A 20,654-nucleotide genomic window follows, 5' to 3' on the forward strand; every position below is an offset into this window, starting at 1 on the left:
AAGGATGAAAGTTTCGTAGATTTGGTAAATTGAAACAAAACCAGATGGCTCTTCCTCTCCTTTATGAACAATATGAAGGGACAACTAGAATATCTGTATAGTAACCTTGAAGAAGAGGATTTTGGAGTCTAAATCCAAATTGTTTGATATGGCCTTATGGATGTTAACAACACCCAACAACATAATCTGATTAATGGGATATATCCGGCATTAGCCTCACCAAAGAGTTGGAAAATCTTTTTCAATTTACTCTGCAAACATTCTTCCATGTTAGAGAAATAACATAGAATGAACAGAGAAGGTTATTAGAGTCTTTGCACCTATTTATTACGCCTCCACGGATTCACTGCCACCTCAAATATAGATCTTTGAGCGTACGTCATATTCTGAAGTGTTTATATTATTTCATCCGCTTTAAGAGAATGAATATTTTTAAGTCAAGCCTAGACTTTCTAACATTAGAAGCTAAAAATACTGGAGCGGTAAAATTCTGCCAATCTCATATGTTTTCAAGAAGCCGAATATTTTTATTGACAGATCTTATAAATCAGTACGAATAAAAATATATAAAAAATGTAGACCAAGAGCATTAAATGTGAAATTTAAATAGAAATTTACTTTTAGAATATTTATTAAACAACTCGCAACGTCCAGAATAATCACATAAATTTCACCTTACTGAAACGTAACTTTAATGGGAATGAAAAGTTCACAGTCGATTGGTTCATGAAAGAACTTCTCAAAATTGGTTAAGTCAAAAATTCATACCATACTTTTTCTTATTTTAACATAAGCTGTTAATGGTAAAATAATGGCAATAGAATCCGTGAAGTCAATAAAATACGCGTTAAATTTAAGTAATTCCGGTACTATTCTACTAAAATCATCCTTAACTAACTATTTTGTATATTATTTTAATTAGCAACCACTATATTAAATACCATACATAAATCTAGATCATGTGCATGAAAAATAAACTGCAAGGAAATTTAAACCACTGTAGACAACACCATTAACAAGGCATTCCTGTGCCCATAAATTAGGATTGCGATTAATTTGCACTGTAATGAATTCCTTGGCATTACTTATTTACTTTAATTTAGATGGTTGCCAACGATGCATGTTACCTGTTATTTAATTCAGCAAAATGCACCTAATTTGTTCCACTTTAATTGTTGTTTTTTAGTGACTTGATTTATAGACACCAAATAGTTTATATACACCATAAAGGAGGTAATTATTATTTACCAGTCGAGGACGATTTTGCGCCCGAGCTGAGCGAGGGCTGGCAATAGACTCTGAGACTGGTAAATTATACTTAACTAACTAAATAAAGATTTTATTTTTTGACATTTTTTAATCAATTCATTTTGACATTATTCGAAATCTTGCAAAGTCGCATTGGTTGTTTGGATTTTGTCGTTTCTAATTTGTTTATAAACAAAGCTACATAGAAGTTGCAGTTTTGCTGATTTTGAATTATTTATTATTTCTAAATGAGTGATTTTCAAATAGAAAGTGCAGCAAATGCTGCCTGCAAATTTTTATTGCCCGAGAAATCGAAAGTGCGCTCCAGACGAGCATACAGAAATTTCAAAGAATAGTGCCAGAACAAAAATACTGATGTTTCTGAAATGTTACTGCAAGCATATTTCATGGAGAAGTCAAGAACTTTAAAATCACCAGCGAGTTTGTGGAGTGAATACTCAAGTATTTTCATAGAGGAGAACGTGGATATATCAAAATACCCCAAGCTGAGACATTTTTGAAACGTACGAATGACGGCTATACACCTAAAAAGTCATGTTTTTACAAGAGAACAAGTCAATGATTTTCTCTTTCAGGCACCCGATAACACATATTTGCTAATGAAGGTAGTGACGGTCTTAGGCATTGCAGGAGCATGCCGTTCTGATGAGTTATGCAAACTTTCTTTGGACGTCAATTTCAAAAATTTCGATGACATTATTGTAGTTACAATTCCGAATTTTTAAAATGGTACGTCACATACGTTTATAATTTCTTTTCGTCTGGGTTCTGTTTCTCACCTAGAAATTCTCAAGAAATTTATCAAGATTAGATTGGAAATTAAAACTGAAATTTCACGCTTTTTTATGCACTATCAAGCAGGTAGATGTTACAACCAACCATTCGGTAAGAATACAATTTCTATGATTCCTAATTAGATTGCACAGTTTTTGAAACCAGAACATCTTGAAACATATACAGGTTGTTCATTCCGAAGAACATCGGCAACGTTACTGACTAATACATGTGTCCTAAATAGATATTAATTTAGAAATATGACATGTCACGCGCTAATCAATATCAAAAGTTTGAAGGTCTGTACGGAAATCATACAAATTTGTAATTTTTCTCGTTGAGACTCACAACTTACGATGCAAACTTAAACTGAAGGACATACGGTTACTGAAATGTAGACTTCTACAGAAATTTAAAAAAGTATTCACCTTGACTTAAATATTCAATATATCATTGTTGAATTTGTAGTTATATTTTTATCGCCGCTAAAAGGTCGGCGCATTCTGAACAGTTTTTAGGTGACATTAGTTTATTTATCTTGGCTTAGCACCAACTAAAAAAATTAAAAGCCCGTTTAAATCCGCGGTATGATTTTTTAACTAACATGGCCGGAAAAAATTTGCCCAAGAGATTTCAAAAATAGTTTGCAAATTTTCATGAAACGTCAATTAGCACTTTTTCATGTGATGCCTAGTTCTGCAGAAAAATGTGGTTTTATTGATCGTGCACTATTATTTTTAATATAATAAAATAACAATTTGCTCCAGAACTAAGCTTCAAATGAAAAAAATACTATCAGACAATTATCAAGTAGGTAATGAACGATGGTTACAAAAGGTACTCACAAAATTTAAAAAGTCAGTCAGTATTAATTTTTAAAATCATTGAAAACTGTGGCCTACACTCACGCCTCTGGTGAGTTAATTAAATTTTAGATTACACTAAAACGTATCCTCTAATCTAACAATTCCAAATTTGGCAAAAAGAAAACATTCCATTATTGCGATAATAAAAAAAAACAAAAAAAAAGGTTAAAACTTCAACAAGTCAGAGTACTTAAAGAACACCCTGTATAGAGGTACCTAAGATCTAGATTTCAAATATTTTACTTTTAGGTCAAATTAAAAAATGATATACTGAAATATTTTACAGAATTTTCGTTTCAGTTAAGGACATCATATTTACATCAAACAATTAGTTACTGGAAATAACACATTTAAAATTTGGCACAGATTAACATGCTTCACGTGTATGTGCAGCTAATTTTAAATTATATAATATTATGTTTCTATATTTATGTTACCTAGTAATATGTAGATCTGTATAACTAAAGTGAAGAGTAAACAATACTAAGCTGGTTTGGGTTACCAAAGCTGCCTGATCTTGCAAAAAACCTGTTCAAATTGAATATAATAGCAATAGAAATGAAACAATGTTGCTGAGAAATTTTTCAAGAGAAATTTTGACAAATAAATTTTAGCCAAACCTATTCTATTATTATTTTTCATCAATTTTAAATCAGGCTCAGGAATATTATATCTATTAATATTAAAAAAAAATTAAATGAAATTTACCGCTTAGAAAAAGGTGCTTAAATACTATACTTTATACATCCTATTTACATCTTACTAAAATATTTTTCTATCTTTAGTTAGTCTTTAAATGGGTATGAAATTTTGAACACATTCAAATATCCATTGGCCTTGCCCGCCCACGACAACATTTTACCACGCAGAGATATTTTTAATTCTGAAATTTTGCCAGAAACTCAAATACCGAATCTGGTATCCGATTTCTTCAAATACGTGTGCGACCTTCCCCAGAATTTTCTAACTGGGTGGAATGCTGCACTATTTCGGGATATTCCTTCACACCGCTAGATAACTTCTCATAACAATAATAGTACCTATATATAGTTTATACGTTTATACTATTACGCTACCACCAAACAGTCTAAATGTCGATTTACGAACTTTTTCCGTTGCCAATCCCATTACTTACGAATCGTATAGTCTTTCCTAAGTCAATTGGACATATACAAAAACGCCTAGTAATAAAATTTAATGAGTTTCATAGGCGCCCCTAAAAAGTTTTCGGCTAAAAGTAAAAAATAATAATAATTTGTATATAATGTGTAGAAAATTTATATTAGCTATATGTTCATTTAGCCAACAACATATTTTAATTATTTATGTCCTCGAACTACATTTTCATTCAAATATATTACTGCACTGCACTGCTAGGCAATTTGTCAACAACTTAAATTTATGGCTGGTCGCCAAATGCGGCTGTGTTTGTGCGCCGTTTGCCCGCGAGCGCGTTCTTCAACTGGGCGAATACTTTTCTACCACCCCCACGTTTAATTCGACTAGACCTGTATATGGGTATGGCTAAATAATTATGGGAACAAGTTTTTCAAATATTTCAATGCTGAGTTGGTGCGACAGCGACCGAACCTGGTACATACAGCTAACCTCTTGGTTCTTCAATTGAGATCGAAAAGACTACCAGTTTTGAATTTATTAGCTCTCATTAGCTGTTTGAATTACATAGAGGAAGTATGACTTGTGATATAACTAAGTTATATCTATCACTGCTACTTGAAGTTCAATATGGGTAAACTGGAGGAGGGAAACCTGCTATTTCGTAAGTACCATGAAAATAAGACTTGAATCATAAATGAAACAACTTTAACTGATAATATTGCGGGAAACAACTACTCTGTGGACTAGTGCCCCGAGCAGTATTGAATTATTGCAGTATCTAGTAAACAGCTAAGATTATTAATCGACAAAACCACCAGACATATACCGACTTCATATGCACGTGACCTGAATTCGATTATTGTCATGGCACACTTAACGATTTTGTTAAATCGCTCAAACTAACTTTAGCGACTATTTTGTGTATGTTCCCCGTAAATTTTACTCAAAAATCAAGTTATCATATGTTGAAATATCTAGAAAAATTTGACAATCGGTCGCAATTAAGGCATCTTTTGTTTTCTAATCCATCCTATAAGCTCTTAGATGTGTTATTCTTGGTTGCATATATGACTTTATATTATTAAATATTTCCTTAAAACCGTGCGCTTTTTCAGAATTTTTCACGAACTACATTTTTTTTATTACTATTTCATGCTATGGAAAACTTCTGATTTTACGAGATAATAAAATCGACATTATTTTATTAAAGATAGTGCAAAACAGTGAGTTTATAAAAAAATTAACAATAGATCACCTCCAAGCACTTTTGTTTGACAAAATAACACCCTGTATAAGTTCGGTAGACAAATTAATGAACACCCTGTATAAATATTAAATTTGCCATCTAGTAAATTTTATTATTTCCATTTTGAATTCAAATAAAAGGTTTAAAAAATAAACCTAATTTTGCACAGTCTTATAGTGAGACAAATATTGTAACAATCACGGGAACTTTCCTTATTAAGAAAAATTTCGATGGCGCCCGGCTACCGGGCCCGCCCCGGCTTTTTGTTTCCCCTGTATAGCGGGACAACAATCAGCCCGACTGCGTGGACTTTCCAAAATACTCCCTGAATGGCGGCACGACGAGAACGGGGTAAGGAAAGGACGCCGCCCCCGTCGTGACGTCGGCGACGTTGGACGCCGAAGACGCTAATCGACGCTCACCAGGCCGCAGTCAGTGCCGAACACCAGCAGTCGCAGAACACGACTCGCATATATCGCCACTTAGGTCAGTACTAGTGCCTCTTTAGTGTCAGTTTTCGAAAAAGTTCTCGTAGTCCACCAAGCCGTAAGTATAAATGCGTCGATCAGTGAGACCGATTTTATTGAGAAATTTGGATTTATCGTAGAAATCGTGCAGGTTTGACAGGAGATTTATGTAACCACTAACTCTATTTTTAAACTGTTGGAAACCAGAAGGCAATCCAAACTAAACTTTGTACGATCACGTGAATTACATAACAATCTTCCGAAAAATTTACCCAAGCTTTCAGTCAATAAATCCGAAATTTTTGTAAACATTTACGTACCAACAGATACCAGTTGCATATATGGATATTTGTTTATAATAAACAATAACACAGTTATTTATATCCAATCCCCTATTTACAAGTATTATCAATTTTGCCTTCTTAATAATCAAAGGCACTACCATAATGAAGATAAGATCATGAATATACTAAATCAGCTCTAAGAAAAATATTTAATGGATACAAAAATCTTTCTAAAACAAGGAGATATGTATCTGCTTGCATGATAAATATTTGGAAAAACCACCCAAACAGCACTTGTTTCATTTTCAGGAACACCACCTAAACAACTGTTCTATAGATTACGTAATTCCTGAAAATAAATTTTTCGAGTTCTTAGTGACTTTAATAGCAACATTTCTGTAGCAGCAAAACCACCAAATTCACTGTGACATATCTCGTTTTCTGTTAAAAAACAGGATACTCAAAATTGCTCTTGAAATTTTTTTCCTCAAAAATGTTCATCCGTTTTCAATATCTTTACTTTTTTTTTTAAAGCTGGGATCTAGCGTTGTAATACCACCACGTTATGATTAGTAACTGAGAATATGACGCGATTCGTGAATAATATTAGTTGATGCAGAGCATAGTAGAGGCCGTTTCTAAATTTGGAGATCTATTTTGGTCGGTGTTCGGAGTTTGGCATGCTATGCCCTACATTGGTTCGTCGAGTATGCGAATTTAATACCCACCGTCAGACCAGATAGACGTTAATCCGTTTATTGGTATGATTCAAAGCACAGACCAGGCTGAACTTCCCAAACAATCGATCGAAATCGAAAAACAGACTCTTTAGAATAGGACAACCAATTTCCCTCCTGCAAATTTTAATAAATTACATAACATCACTATTTTTATATTGAAAACCGCAAATAAATTAGCGCTAATTTCGCTGAAAAAGTTTCTTTACATGCTGCAATCATTTAGATACCTTATAAGCTGCTATAGGTGCTGTTGTCACAATATTCTGCAGCAATTCTGATGATCTGCGCGTAGCGGTTATCAAAATCCGCGATCTGGCGCAAGACAGAATATCAAGTGGTCTGTTCACCAATGATAACATTTCTAAAAATACATGTATTCGCGAAAATCAAACTACTAAAATTACATCACCAGCTCAGTTTTTTAAAATGATACCAGGGCCTTCATTTGTAACGTAAAAGTTATCACAGTTAACAGTGACATAGCCATTGGGAGCTAGTTTCAAGGTAAAATCTTCAGGATTAGCTCTTAAACGGAAACATTCTTCGACTCTCTTCCTCCAAATTGTCTAAAACTGTCAAATTTCTCAGGAGAAAATGGTCAAATTGCTACACGTAATGAACATATACCAATTTCAATCAATTTGCAAAGAATGAAGTCAATTTTGGTGATTTTCAGTAATTTTTGTTATTTATTCAGTTTCGATGATTGTTTTTATCTCAAGTGTTTATTATTCCAGTTATGTAAGTCTGTCGCAAGTTACAAGTTATTATGGTTTGTAGTTTGCTATTATCAGTGACTGATTTTTATTATAGTGGCGTTACTTATTGGACCAAAAATTGATGAATGTATAAAAAAATATACTTATAAATAATAAACAAGTACTAAATTCAATTAAAACCTACAAAATATAGACTCAGTGATTCAATGAAAATTTATTTCAATCCTGAAAGCGGAAAGGTTACATAAAAACAGTGTGTAGTGGAAATTGTCATTCTTCGAGATGTAGAGTACAAGTTTAAAACAAATGAATTTTTTTATATCCTACTAACGAAAATTTGCAGATAAACTAAATTCATTAGAGTCCTGAGGGTAGGATGCGCAGTAGCAAAGAAGTGGTGGGGTGGGGAATGTGAGTTACCTACTCCCTGCGCTTCTATCTCATTCTATATCAAATGTGTTCTCTTTTTGATTTGAGCATTTCAGGGCTCAAGTGAAATTAGCCCGTGGCATTGCTTTATCACGGCTAACATGATTATAAAAAAATTGAAGGTTTCATGGAAAAAATATACCGTCTTTATCGCTTTGGATTCGAAAGAGGAGCATTTTTTAATTTGCAAAGGTACTCCTGGGTCCGAAGTTAAATCTGTATATGCAACCCGATACCCATGACGGAGCCCGCAAAAATTTAAAAAATCGTAAGGTCTAAGCAAGTGGGGAGCCAGTGTTTACTAATATCAAATTTTTGCGGCGGAACGGGGGCAAAGAAGAGGACGCCTCACCTTGGTCTGCCACCTGTAAACGCACCTAAAATATCACGGGTCCGGCGGTGGGCGTCGCACTCAAAATCGGAATAAGCGTTTTGCGAAAGAGAGCGGGTCTCCCCTGCGCTGGCTCCGTTTCAAAAATAGCACCGAAAAGCGAAACAGCCAAGCCGAAAAATTGCCCGCTCCCGCTTGCCAAATTAGTACGCGTACGACTCGACACTATGGGCAAAGCTGAGATATCGGCTCTCGTTATCTATTTTTTGGGAATTGTCCTGGTGGGCATATACATAGCTGTTATCAGCTAGACGATCCGATCAAGGCAAGATGCTTGCTTAACGATTAACCACACGGTTTTACTTTAATACTCACCACTTCTAACCTTGCCTGGCTCGTGAACTTGTGGAATCGGATGGTCTTGAGATACACCAGATTTACACTTGTTTGTTATTTTAACGACACTCAAGCGCTGTCTAATGTCTTTCAAGAAATATTTAATTGTGTAATAAGGTAATCTTTACTTTCTATAAGTCCTTTATATTTACTTTAAGGCTACGAAAAAAGTGAAACTGAAACAAAGCTTTTTTCAATCAAGTGGAACTGGTCATCAGTATGACTTTGTATTTGTTTAATTAAAGAAACACCTTGATTACATTTTTTTTTTTTTTTCATTTTTAAGTTTAAAATGCAGACCAATTTATTTTGAATTGCTTGCTGAAGGAATCTTGTTTTGACACAATTTCTTGCAGTACTATTTCATGGTACAATCATTATTATTAATCAAATGAAAGGAAAAGATTACCAAATTTTTTTACATATAGTACAATGTTCCACGATAGGAAAAACTTTTTCATTTGTATATTTACGAGGAAAAACTGTTAAAAATCTTACTATTTTTTCTTATTTTATGTACAGGATGTTAAATCTTTTGAAAAATTTAAATAGCTACAAACAAAGTACCAAAATTACTTGAAATAGCATCATTAAGAGATATTATCATGTTCCGTTGTCAATTATGAGTTATTCTTAATTATTATTCTTAATTCAGAAATCCCAGTTGGTACCATAACCTTAGAATTATGGATGGTGTGGGACACATTGCATATTATGAATTATTTATATCCAAAAAGAACTTCATAAACAATAATTCACTTATGAATAAATGAATAAATAAATTTCCATATTTTGCTGGTATATTCAATAAACAAGTAGAGATTTTTGTGAACATTCAAACATGTTTTTAAATTGAATGCTTTATACACGTCATACCAGTTTAGTGTCTGAAAATAACCTGACCTTTCAGATGTGTCAGAAAATAAGCATGAAAAATAACATACGGAAAGATTCATTCTCAAATAAACTCTGAATTTTTGATTATTTACTGATCAGTGATCACTGATGAGAAATGGTGTGTTGTTGATACAGAGCCACCATGGTATGTATAGGTATGACTAAATTGTATAAATTATTAAAACTTGTTACTAAAATACTTTTAATATTGTTGTGAGGATAATGCGACTATCCATCATCGACTTACATTTAAACTCAATATTTTAAAGAAAATTAATTCGTTTAAAACAAAATGTTGAACTTTGACAAAAGAATTTATAATAACCATTAATAAAATGTATGTCAAATATCAGTTAAAGCAATCCATATATACTTTATTTAACAAAACGAATCCAGTCTCAATAAATGTTAGGTTTTCTAAGAAAAACTTTTATAAATATGAACTTTTATTGGCAACTGCTCCCTCCTAATAGCAGATATAAATTTTATATAACGATTAAAGTTCTGCGATAGTTCTTATAAATTACGTTTCAAAACTTTTCCTTCAACAACCATAGTTTACTGCAATGTTAATTCTTGGGGTGCATAACAATCCTGTTGTAAACGTGTACAAGATAAACCTGTTTTAATGGAAAACTAAGTATGACAAAGCTTTGTAGGATTCTTCGGCGTTTCCATTAGACCACTTAAACTTGGGATTTTATGTGATCGCAGATCGTAAATAATATCAAAAATGGGTCATAGAAACGAAACGATTTCAAAAGTTTTCTGGAAATAAATATTTCGAAATGTATAGGTCTACGATATAAGCCTGTAAAATATATGTGGGTTATAAACGGAACACGCGCCAATTTAAATTTCAATTAAACTACACTTTATTCATAAATGAATTACTGGTCTCCAACTTCGACGCATTTATATTATACAGCTGTGGACAATAAAATGTTTCCAACCGCTTAGACGTTTTAGGTCGGCAACTTTTTTTTGTCCACTACTGTACACGTACAATTATGATTACATAGAGCAAGGATTGAATATTTTTTTTGTATTTCAGGAGACGAACGACCGAAAGGCAGCCGAGAAAAGGTAAAAGTTAAGAGAAAAAAAAATCACCATGTCGTTTAAAGACCACTTGGAAATGATAAGTCTGAACGAGTCACCTTCAAAGAAGGCTAAGTTCTGGCAGTCCTTCGTCAGATCCCTAAAAGGTAAGTGATTATATGTATTTTGTTATACTCTCATCAATTTACCAGGTTTACCCAGGTTTGATCGTTGGATGGAAATTTTTAATTACAATAGAAAGATTAAATAAATTTCGTACCGATTTTGGATATAAAAATGTGGATTGTTTTCTCCTCAATCAAATATTTCTAAAATAATTATGGATTTTCATCGACACATTATTTTTTTCAAGTAATATAGGTCGTTCGAGATTTTCAATCAAATCAAATAGATAACTTCCTAAGTATACATATGTTTTTTTTATTAAATCAAACGTTATTACTCTAATTTTTCTTATGGACATGATTATTCATATTTATTTTGATGTCAATGAATCAGCACAATTTGAAATCTAATTCGATTTTCAAGATAAATTAAATTAATTCAATTCCTTTTTCTCAAGAAGACTTTTATAAATAAGTTAAAAACAATCTATGACTAACCCTGATGTTTATTTTTAATTCTGGTACCTATATACATTGTTTTTCAGAATTGTCAAATTCCCAAACGCTTAGACAAGCCAAATTTCAGACAACATTACGTAATCCTCGCGACATAGTACTGCCAAAATCACATGGCAATCACAATGTTGAAATTAAAATTGTGTTGTGGAAAAATAACTTCTATTACATAAAACCAGCGTTTTTGACAGTTCAACAAACCACACGAATGCCAAAACAGCATCTCACAATTGTGTGGTACTATTTTTCTTAACGTTCAGTAACCAAAAATACTTGGAAATTCATTTTAAAAGGTTTCTGATGGGGTGTCCATTTTGTTAGTATAAAAAAACATAAAAAAAAACTCATGTTAAGAGGGCTTAAGATCCGAGTTTCTAATTCAATATTCCACAGCAATGTAATGGCTACGCTGGATCTCTTTAATACACATTCAAATAGGGCAAGAGGGTTCATAATAGTTGGCATTGCTACAAGTTTAGATGAACTTAGGAAGTCGATATCTAGAGGACATCGCGGTCGATGTGGTGAGATCTGAAGTCACTTTGGATGATCATCGTAGATGAATCATCCGAAGTTAATTTTCAACTAAGTTCTAATAATATATCGCACTTTTCACTTCCTGAATGAACTGCTACCGGTATAGTTTATTATTTTAACAAAAACCACGAAATGACTTGTGTAAATGCGCCTTAATATGTCTTATTTCGTCGACCGTGATGCCCTCTAGACGTCAACTTCAAAAGCTCACCTAATTCTGTGGGCAGGAATAAGTTTCTAGACCTTTTAGGACTGAAATTGAAGCAAAAAATAAAACTAATATTAAGGGCAGCCACTCTTTTATAACCCCATCAGTACCCCATCGATTTTTGCTAATAACCCGTTGTGGGGATTCCAGGATCCGACGACTTGAGGGCCACCGAATCGATTTACTCACGCCGCGGGCTCTTCCGCCCCCTGAGCGACCTCCCCGAGCTCTCCTCCAGCTGGCCTTTCACCAAATCCATCTACGACGACCCCAGCGCCGCCGCGGAACGCATCCACGTCCCCGGCTACAGATACGACCCACTCCACAGGGACACCTACGGCTACTCACCCCGCGCCATCTTCCCCCACAACTATGGAACGCTCGACAGATACCGGCCCGGTAGGTTTGAGTACAAGCACTAGGCCGCCTTTGTCGTCTCTCATCGGTCGTTCACCACTATCTACCGCATCAAGTGCCTTTTATGAACAATAACCTAGCTTATAGGCCAAGTACGAGTCCTTGTCGTACACCGTGCTGCTACAATCGCTCGTTCGGCACACTTCGTTTGTGTATTATACTTAATCTACTCTGTGTAACTATTTGATAATATTATGTTATGTACAGCATAAAGGAGATAATAAATTTTTAAAAAGCGATTCTGTGTGCGCCCCGCAAACGCTTGAGCACCGATCACACACGATTGACATATTCTACTTGTCGTTGTCTACCGCCACAATTTCAGTTAAAGCAACTTTTTTTTCGTCTTGAGTCTTTAAACGAACATTATATGTGACTAAAATTGTTGTTCATCCTTCACCTAATATTTTCGTCAGCAAATAGATTAACAAATCGTATTTGTATCTACGGTATCGCCACTCACAGCATCTCATTCACAAAAGATCGATTACGTAGAAACACAACGCAATGGTGCGTTCTTGGATTTTACAAGGCGTCTTTTTTTGTTGAGATCTCCCGATATTGATACTAAGTATATCAAAAAGTAAGGGTACCTTTTTATATAAACTTGAACCAGGAATGGTAGATATATTTTTTGGGGTATCTTAAAAAGCCTCCAAGAGATCTGATGAAAAATGTAAAATTATTTAAAGCCCACGTCTTGGGTAAAGGGTAGTTTCAAGTGGTGATTACCACTATTTCACCCCTAACTTTTTTATTTTCCTTTATTAGCTACATTACTTTATCTTTATACTATAAAAGAAAAAAAGGTACTCTTGTTTAAATTTATCTTTTTAAATTAAAAGTAAAAAAAAATATATGTGTAGGTATTTCTAAATAAAATATAGGATATTTAAAAATCAGATTAATTTTCATTTACAGGTTACCTGTTTAATAAATTTATACAATTATTTTAACAATATAATAATTTATCTTGAATACTGCGATCAACAGGTGCATTCTAAGGTACAGGTGAAACACATTTTCGACACTTATTTTTTGTTGTTTTTAATCTTTTTGAAACAACATTTAATGTTTGTAATAATGAAATATTTTAGTTTCAGGTTTGTATTTTAACGTTATCGAAATACTTTTTTTGGTGCTCCACCATCGTTTACGATTAGTTTTTCTTAAAAATTATTCAGTTGCACTTATATTTAGATATCCCGCACATTCATCAACTATTTTTACACCTATGACTTCACAACTGGAAGCACTTTTGAAGGTCCGCTAAAAATACACCGGTATTTTTGAATTTTGTAATGGGCAATTAACTTCCCCGACTGCTACTGTAGTAACTTTGACTAAAATTAATTACCCACCATTTCACACTTGTTTACACAAATTTCTTTAGTGGTTCATTCAAGCTTAAAAATTAGGTACACTAGAAATAGTGTCAGTCTAAATAAAGTTAGAATATATTTACGTTAGAACGTTTTTAATTTTGCAGATATTTAGACGCTTCATATATTTCAAAAAATGATACAGTAAATTAACATAAATGAAAAAATTGCTTCTCACCATCTGATGTTACGTTTCACATGAGATACCAAAACATCAGTCTACGAGACAATTTTTCAAGTATATGTACTGTTAAAGTTACATTTTCTACTAATTAACGTATTTTTCTATACTGAACTATTTCTCAGTATGTATAATACAAGATAACAATGAAAACAGCAGTAATAAATACATTTCTATTTATTTTACAGATTTCTATACATTTTTTCTGTTCATTTTCTGAAATAAGTTTCCACAAACACGAGAATATCATCAACAACGCCACTTTTTGAAGTTGTTGCTTCCGATTATGACCACACACTATGCGATTTTAATTTTACACAAGTAGTATCTGTCAATTGTTATATTAACCGCGACTTGTCCGCTTGAGTTGAACCCTAGCGAGGCTTTTTAACACACCCGCCGCTCCAGCATTTGCCAGGGCGAACCACATCTTTTTTTTCGACACCTTTCCCTCTGGAGGAACAAAGTTTTTGTTTTTTTTTTCTCAAACTCGCTGTTGTGTACTATTTTTTTTTTTTTGTTTTTTTTTTTGAGGGATACGCGAAGAAATGGTCGCCTTGGAGGTAAGAATTGGTTGAGCTTCGAAAATAACGCATCTAACATTCCATCGCTACTAACAAATAGATCATTGTCGATAGAACACGATTATCAAATTATTTAAGTGAACTGAATATTATGAACCTATCCTTCAAAAAAAAACTGTCGTATTCTATCACAAATTCACGTTTTTATTTTCATTACTGAATGTTAGTATTTAGGTTGTGTTTTATGTGAATCTTTCTATCATGAAGGTAAAAAAAATTAACAAAAATCTGTAGTCACACACAAAAAATCAATTTTCGCATTTCACTTCTGTTAAAACATATTTTATGAAACTTAAAAAAGGTATATAATTTGGCCCAATTTCATAAAAAACCATTAAACCAAAAAATTATTACAATAAATATTATTAAAATCAATTCTAGACTAGCAAAAGGAAGCCCTGACTATGCATGTTATTTTTGTTTACCCTGAATTATACAAATTGTTTTAGGATTAATTGTCGTTAAACTTAAAATTTGATTTCGGATGATGAAAATAAGAACAAAGTCCTACTTTGTTTACGAGATGCAGAGAATTGAAATTTGGAAAAAAGAATATCTTTGAAAATGCTTTCAAATCCCTATAAAGCATTTCAACGCATAATATATTAGATTTTTTTTGCTAAAAGTGTGATGTTAAATGTATTAATGAAAATACCAACAAATAATGGACAGAAATTTTGCTATTTCTAGTAAAATGCAAAATCTCTAAGTTAAGGATTTCTCCAATGTTTCCATGAATTAATATAGCAAAATAAATCCTATAAACTTTATTCGGGAAATTATTTTAGATTCAGTGAAATGTCTTTTAATGATAATATATGCTGACAAAAGTAATATCTAGAAAATGCTTTTTGAACAAAAACTACCTTTAATTAGATTAAGTCACCAGTCCAAGTCTGTGTCTTGAAAATTAAGCATTTTTTTTTATTTTGGCCATCTGAATTCAAATCGTAAGTTCAGCCAACTAATCTTGACACATCCCGTATATAAGCCTGCATATCACCCGCAGTTTTTTTGGAAACGAAATTGGTAACGTCACCCAGTTACATAAGTCATTTACGAAACCATTCAATAATCAATACCTATGCCGCAGCTTTCCACATTACAAAACCAAAACCTTTCGATGCCGACAAGGCCTGGCAAGACCACGTAGACCGTGTCAAGGGACGTGAACCAACCCAATGGCCCAGCAGCATTTTCCATACAAGCTACCCATTCTCTCGCTACCCGTTGTATCTCGTATACAGCAAGAGACCACCCCCAGCTGCAGACAGATACGATCCCAACCGTTCTTTGCTCAGCCACTTGGACCGCCTCGCCGAGCTGGATAAACTGTACCCGACTCTGTGGCCATCCATTGGAGACAGGCTCTCCCCAACACCACTCAAGGTAATCAAATGATCGTGTACGTATTCCGATCAACAATTAAATTGATGGGACTTAAGTGAAGTAACTTGAAACAATGAATTCATTTAAAAATGCACAAAAAACTGACTGATTCTCTGATTGCAGCCTGGAAGATACGCTCCCCGTCCTAGTGAAGTAGCATTTAACTATGCCGGACAACCGATTTACTCCCCAAGTAAGAGTCTGTTCAATGACCTCCTCAACCCCTCCCCCAGTCTCCCAATCTCTGCTGTCACCCGTGACCCCTTCTGGTGGAACTCCCCCTTGAAACCCGCCTCCACATTCAACCCCTGGGGCAGATCCCCCTTCTTTCTCCGTGACTCTTACCTCTCCCCTGTCAAGAGGACGTTCCTGTGGGACAAACACCCCATCAGGCCGTTCGGTAAGTCCCTTTACTAACCGCCAACCACCAGCGCAGGTTAAATATGTACAGCTAGTCATAATTTGGAATTTGTTTCTCACTTATCGTCACATTTAATACGTTAACGAGTAATTTCACAGAATTTAATATATGTTTTGCAGGGCTACATATAAATTTTATTGAAACTCATAAAAAACTCCTTCTGAATACCAATTTGACAAAAACTAATTATAAATATTTAAAACCAAATCCTCCAACTACCTACTAAAAATTATTTTTAAAATATGTACGATACCATAGGCTTGAGATCAACCTTATCTCTAAAATATTTTTGACTTACCTTGAGTAATATCCTTGTCCTCAAGCAAATCATGGACCTAAATGACAAATTTGTTTTCTTACGGTTATATGAAGTCGCCAACACGCAGAATTTGTATAAATCTTAATTTCTTGGGTAACCCAAAACTTTACATCCATCTTTACAAGGTGGAAAACGTATGGTGCATTTATAAAAAAAGGACTTAGTCCTAATATAACCTATACCCTAATCTTAAGCCTTAACACTTAAATTTCTTTCATTTAACACAATTTTTATACACAATACACAAAGAACATACAAACATCTTGAAACAAATAAGAAATAAATAAACAAATATATAAGCAACGCACACTAGGTCGATTTTGTTGAACTTACTCTTAAGAATTGGTCATCTGACACAATTTGGCATATGCATAGTTGTGATTTAAAAATAATACAGGAACTTTTATGATCAGGTGTTAAGACATCCTTAGGCCTAAGACTAGGTTAGGGGTTATATAAATTATATGAAAACACCAATAGCTGCTTTCTAATTGACAACAAAAGTGCTTTGGAAGCTCTTCGGGAACACTAGATTTTGCGTTCCAATAAAAGATTAGAACAGCAGAGGAACACTTCAGGAACAGTTATAAGACAACTGAAAAGTTAAAAACGACCCCAACACTGGTTTTTTAACTCGAAAAATGTAAACCTCGCACTTTCACTATCTAGTAGGTTTTATAACGAAACATAACCTATAACTTACTACGCGATTTAAAACAACGAATTAGAACAAAATTTTATAATAAACACATATCACACACAACAATTAAATGTAAAAATATTTACAATCGCGTTTTTTAGTATAATTAAGCTGATAATAGTTACCGAAATTGAAAAATTAAGTTTACAACAATGCGCGTCGATTCCGTTATTTTCGATTATGCTGCAAATTGATTGGCTTTTAACTGACCAGTGACATCATATTTGTTTAGAAGTCGCTATTGGTGGTTTTTTCTTTATAGTTTCACAACTGTCATTTGTTTTACAAAAAAGATTATCAACAAAAATTTTCACTTTTGTACTAATTTTTGCATAAGAAATCAATTAATTCTGCGCACTGTGCAGCTTATAAAATTGATCCCCCAAGAGGTCTGTTTATTTAAAAGAGGATGCACGGGCGATGAGTGACAAATAGACAATGATTAGCCGTATGTATTTATTCCGCCACCAACCAAGCAGGTCCTGCGCTACTGACCCAGCCACCCAAACCTACAATTCCCGTCGTTTTGAAAAGGCAAAGAAACTTTTTTGGTAAAATTCATGTTAGTTTGAACCCATGTAGTCTTCACGATTAATGTCAATATTAACCTTAATAATTCTGTGTTTAGACTGATAGTTTTTAAATACTTGTATTGTCTATGTTTCTCCTGTGCACTTTTATGTTTTGGTTTATATTTAAAGTTAGATCTTATAACTTGCACGATATTTGAAATTTGTAAAATAGTATTTTTTCAAAATAATTTTAACATTATTCCAAATCGATTGAATTAAATAGTAATAGACAAGTAACAAGGAATTATTGTAGCTGTACATTAATATCGTTTTAAATCACATCATTTTAAGATCACGCTTAGAGAATTATAGCGACTTATTACATGTTCCACTAATGAAATCAGATTATCATGTAAATAACTGATCATTATCCACAATATTTAAATGAACAAACACTGTCTTAAAACTTTTTTATAACCAAATTCCTGCATTTACTAACCAACTCGACTACATCCCACAAAAATTCTCAATTTTTTCTTGTACTTTTCTTGGTTATGGGTCATTTTTTGCTAACGCACTAACAAAAAATAACAGATTAATTAAAGTACCGCCATTCGTTCAAGCAACATTTGAAATTTCTATTTAAAATGCGTTACATAAGAACGTATAGCGGTATTACTTTCAAAAATATTTTGTAAGGTTATAATATTAATATACGCCTATCGTTTTTTTGTTTTAGCTGCCGTCTACTAAGTGCGAAAAATAAGAAAATCGATGAAGCAACATCGCAAAACAATATTTGATGCGACTGACTGAACAAAACAAGCAGTGAAACATTCGTTTATATTTATTAAAACCAATGTTTCAGTCAAGTGTTCATTTTAATTTATTCTATCTCTCAAAAAAAAATACATCTATATACATAAATAAATAATTATTATTATACTCAATTAATGTGCCTTAAATTATACAAGAAAGTAAAAAGATAAAAAAATCTCGATACTTTTGTAAATACTTGTTTTCAAATCATCCTTTAAACGATTTGGTATATGCTGTTTATAAGCGTGTCTCGCATTCCACCTTATTTTGTCGTTTGAGGATAAATACATTTTATTATGTCTCCAGTAGTGGCATGTTAAATAAACAAATTAATCCAGAAGTTTGAGTTATTTTTCCTTTTTCTCCTCCTTATTTCAGACCAAATAACCTTTGGGTATATAATTCCTAAATAATCATTTAACAAAACTAGCAAATGCAAAAAATTAACATATACATAATTTTTTGTGTCACTTAGGACCATAAATAATTGTCAAGTGAAAATATTTAAAACCGCAGAATTTAAAAATTAAATGTTAATGCTAATGAATGAATAATGGAGGGCCACAAAGAGAACCCTGAGGAATACCCACCTAAGATTTAAGAGTCAATAGATTGCTTTAACTCAGCGGTCTTCAAACTTTTACGACAAGAGGCTGTGGGGAATCCCAGAGTTCCGTGGAACACAGTTTGAATACCGCTGCTTTAACTGAAGAGAAGTTGAACTAACAAAGTTTTACTCCAATTAAATATTTTTATTATTACTCGCTTCATAGACACGTTCAGTTATTAGTAAATGAGTAGTTCTTCGTTAAAAAGTACATTGAGGACAAGGAACACGCAATTAGTTAATTATTCAAATATATTGTAAACATCCCTTTTCAATGATGTCGAAATCACTTCGACAATCATTGACTTTTCCCTGAGTTCTAAAGTTTTTTTTTAGCCTGAAATGTCACAATTAACTCTTTTTAAATGCTACACAATTTCATTTTTAAAAGCAAGACTCAGTATTTTTCAAGCCTAGGAGGCTGAAATGAGCACAGCTTTTAGTATTTTGAAAATTTAAAAAATCACCCTTACTTAGGGGCTGAAAAATTTCCAAAAATGAAGAATTTGAATATTACTAATTGATATAAAAACTATTAGCATGTGAATTATCTTAATATATTTTTTTTTTGGAATTTTTACAATTATTTCTGATATTCTTTATTTTTAGGGATGATTCTACCCCCTGAGCGCGCTTAAGGGTGGATTTTCTAATTCAACGAGCTTATTTCAGTCACAAGAATAAATCTTTCTTTGTATCAAGAATCATTCAACAGAAAAATTCACATGCTAATAGTTTACGACGAGTAATTTGAGACCAAAAACATATTTTTCTTTAGTTCTCTGCAAATTGTGAAAAAACGGGCAATTTTTGCAGTCAATCTTTGTACACAACACTATCTTCGTACTGCAAAATGGACACATTTTATTTTATTTATTTAAAAACTGGAAAACAATTGACTTGATTTACTAAATGTTTCACAATAATAGTTGTTTACATTTTTTCCGTAGGACAAGTCTGCAAAGCACTTTTATGAGACCAGATCTTGCGTGAGTTACCAGTGCAAAGTAAAAAACAAAAAACAAAATAGGAGTTATGACAACAAAATTAATTCTTAAATTTTTTGTGAAGTAATGTATTCAAATGATTTTAAATGGTGTTTCCTTTATTTTTGAGATATAGAAAAAATATTATTTGAAATATTTATTTACTTAGTTGAGGTCTACGTCAGGTTAAAAAGAAATAAATATATAAATTCCAGAATTTAGAGCAACGATAAATGAAATATTAATGAGACTTTTATGTTTTTCTGCTGGTGTAACATTAAACGTGAATACTGGCGGCAAATTTAAAAATTTTCAAATTTTTTTTCGGTACATGGTATGTTATTTTTCTAGTGTAATTAGAGAATATTAAGCT

General features: G+C 33.0%; 1 protein-coding gene across 6 annotated transcripts; it reads left to right on the top strand.

Moving 5' to 3' along the window:
* The first annotated feature begins 5,649 nt into the window (after window positions 1-5,649).
* On the top strand, window positions 5,650-19,028 carry LOC108912837. 6 transcript variants are annotated; one of them, XM_018718231.1, is made up of 6 exons: window positions 5,651-5,760; window positions 10,592-10,745; window positions 12,115-12,363; window positions 15,622-15,917; window positions 16,041-16,317; window positions 18,609-19,028. In XM_018718231.1, the coding sequence occupies exons 2-6, from the start codon at window positions 10,652-10,654 to the stop codon at window positions 18,620-18,622; spliced, it is 930 nt and encodes a 309-aa protein (XP_018573747.1). In that variant the 5' UTR covers window positions 5,651-5,760; window positions 10,592-10,651; the 3' UTR covers window positions 18,623-19,028. The 6 variants fall into 6 exon arrangements, with proteins under 6 accessions (XP_018573752.1, XP_018573747.1, XP_018573751.1 ...); XM_018718235.1 differs by having other exon boundaries at window positions 16,041-16,110; XM_018718233.1 differs by lacking the exon at window positions 5,651-5,760 and adding an exon at window positions 5,799-5,820.
* Window positions 19,029-20,654: the final 1,626 nt, after the last annotated feature.

This window comes from Anoplophora glabripennis, unplaced genomic scaffold (assembly GCF_000390285.2).
Source record: "Anoplophora glabripennis isolate ALB-LARVAE unplaced genomic scaffold, Agla_2.0 scaffold321, whole genome shotgun sequence".
Taxonomy (NCBI): domain Eukaryota; kingdom Metazoa; phylum Arthropoda; class Insecta; order Coleoptera; family Cerambycidae; genus Anoplophora; species Anoplophora glabripennis.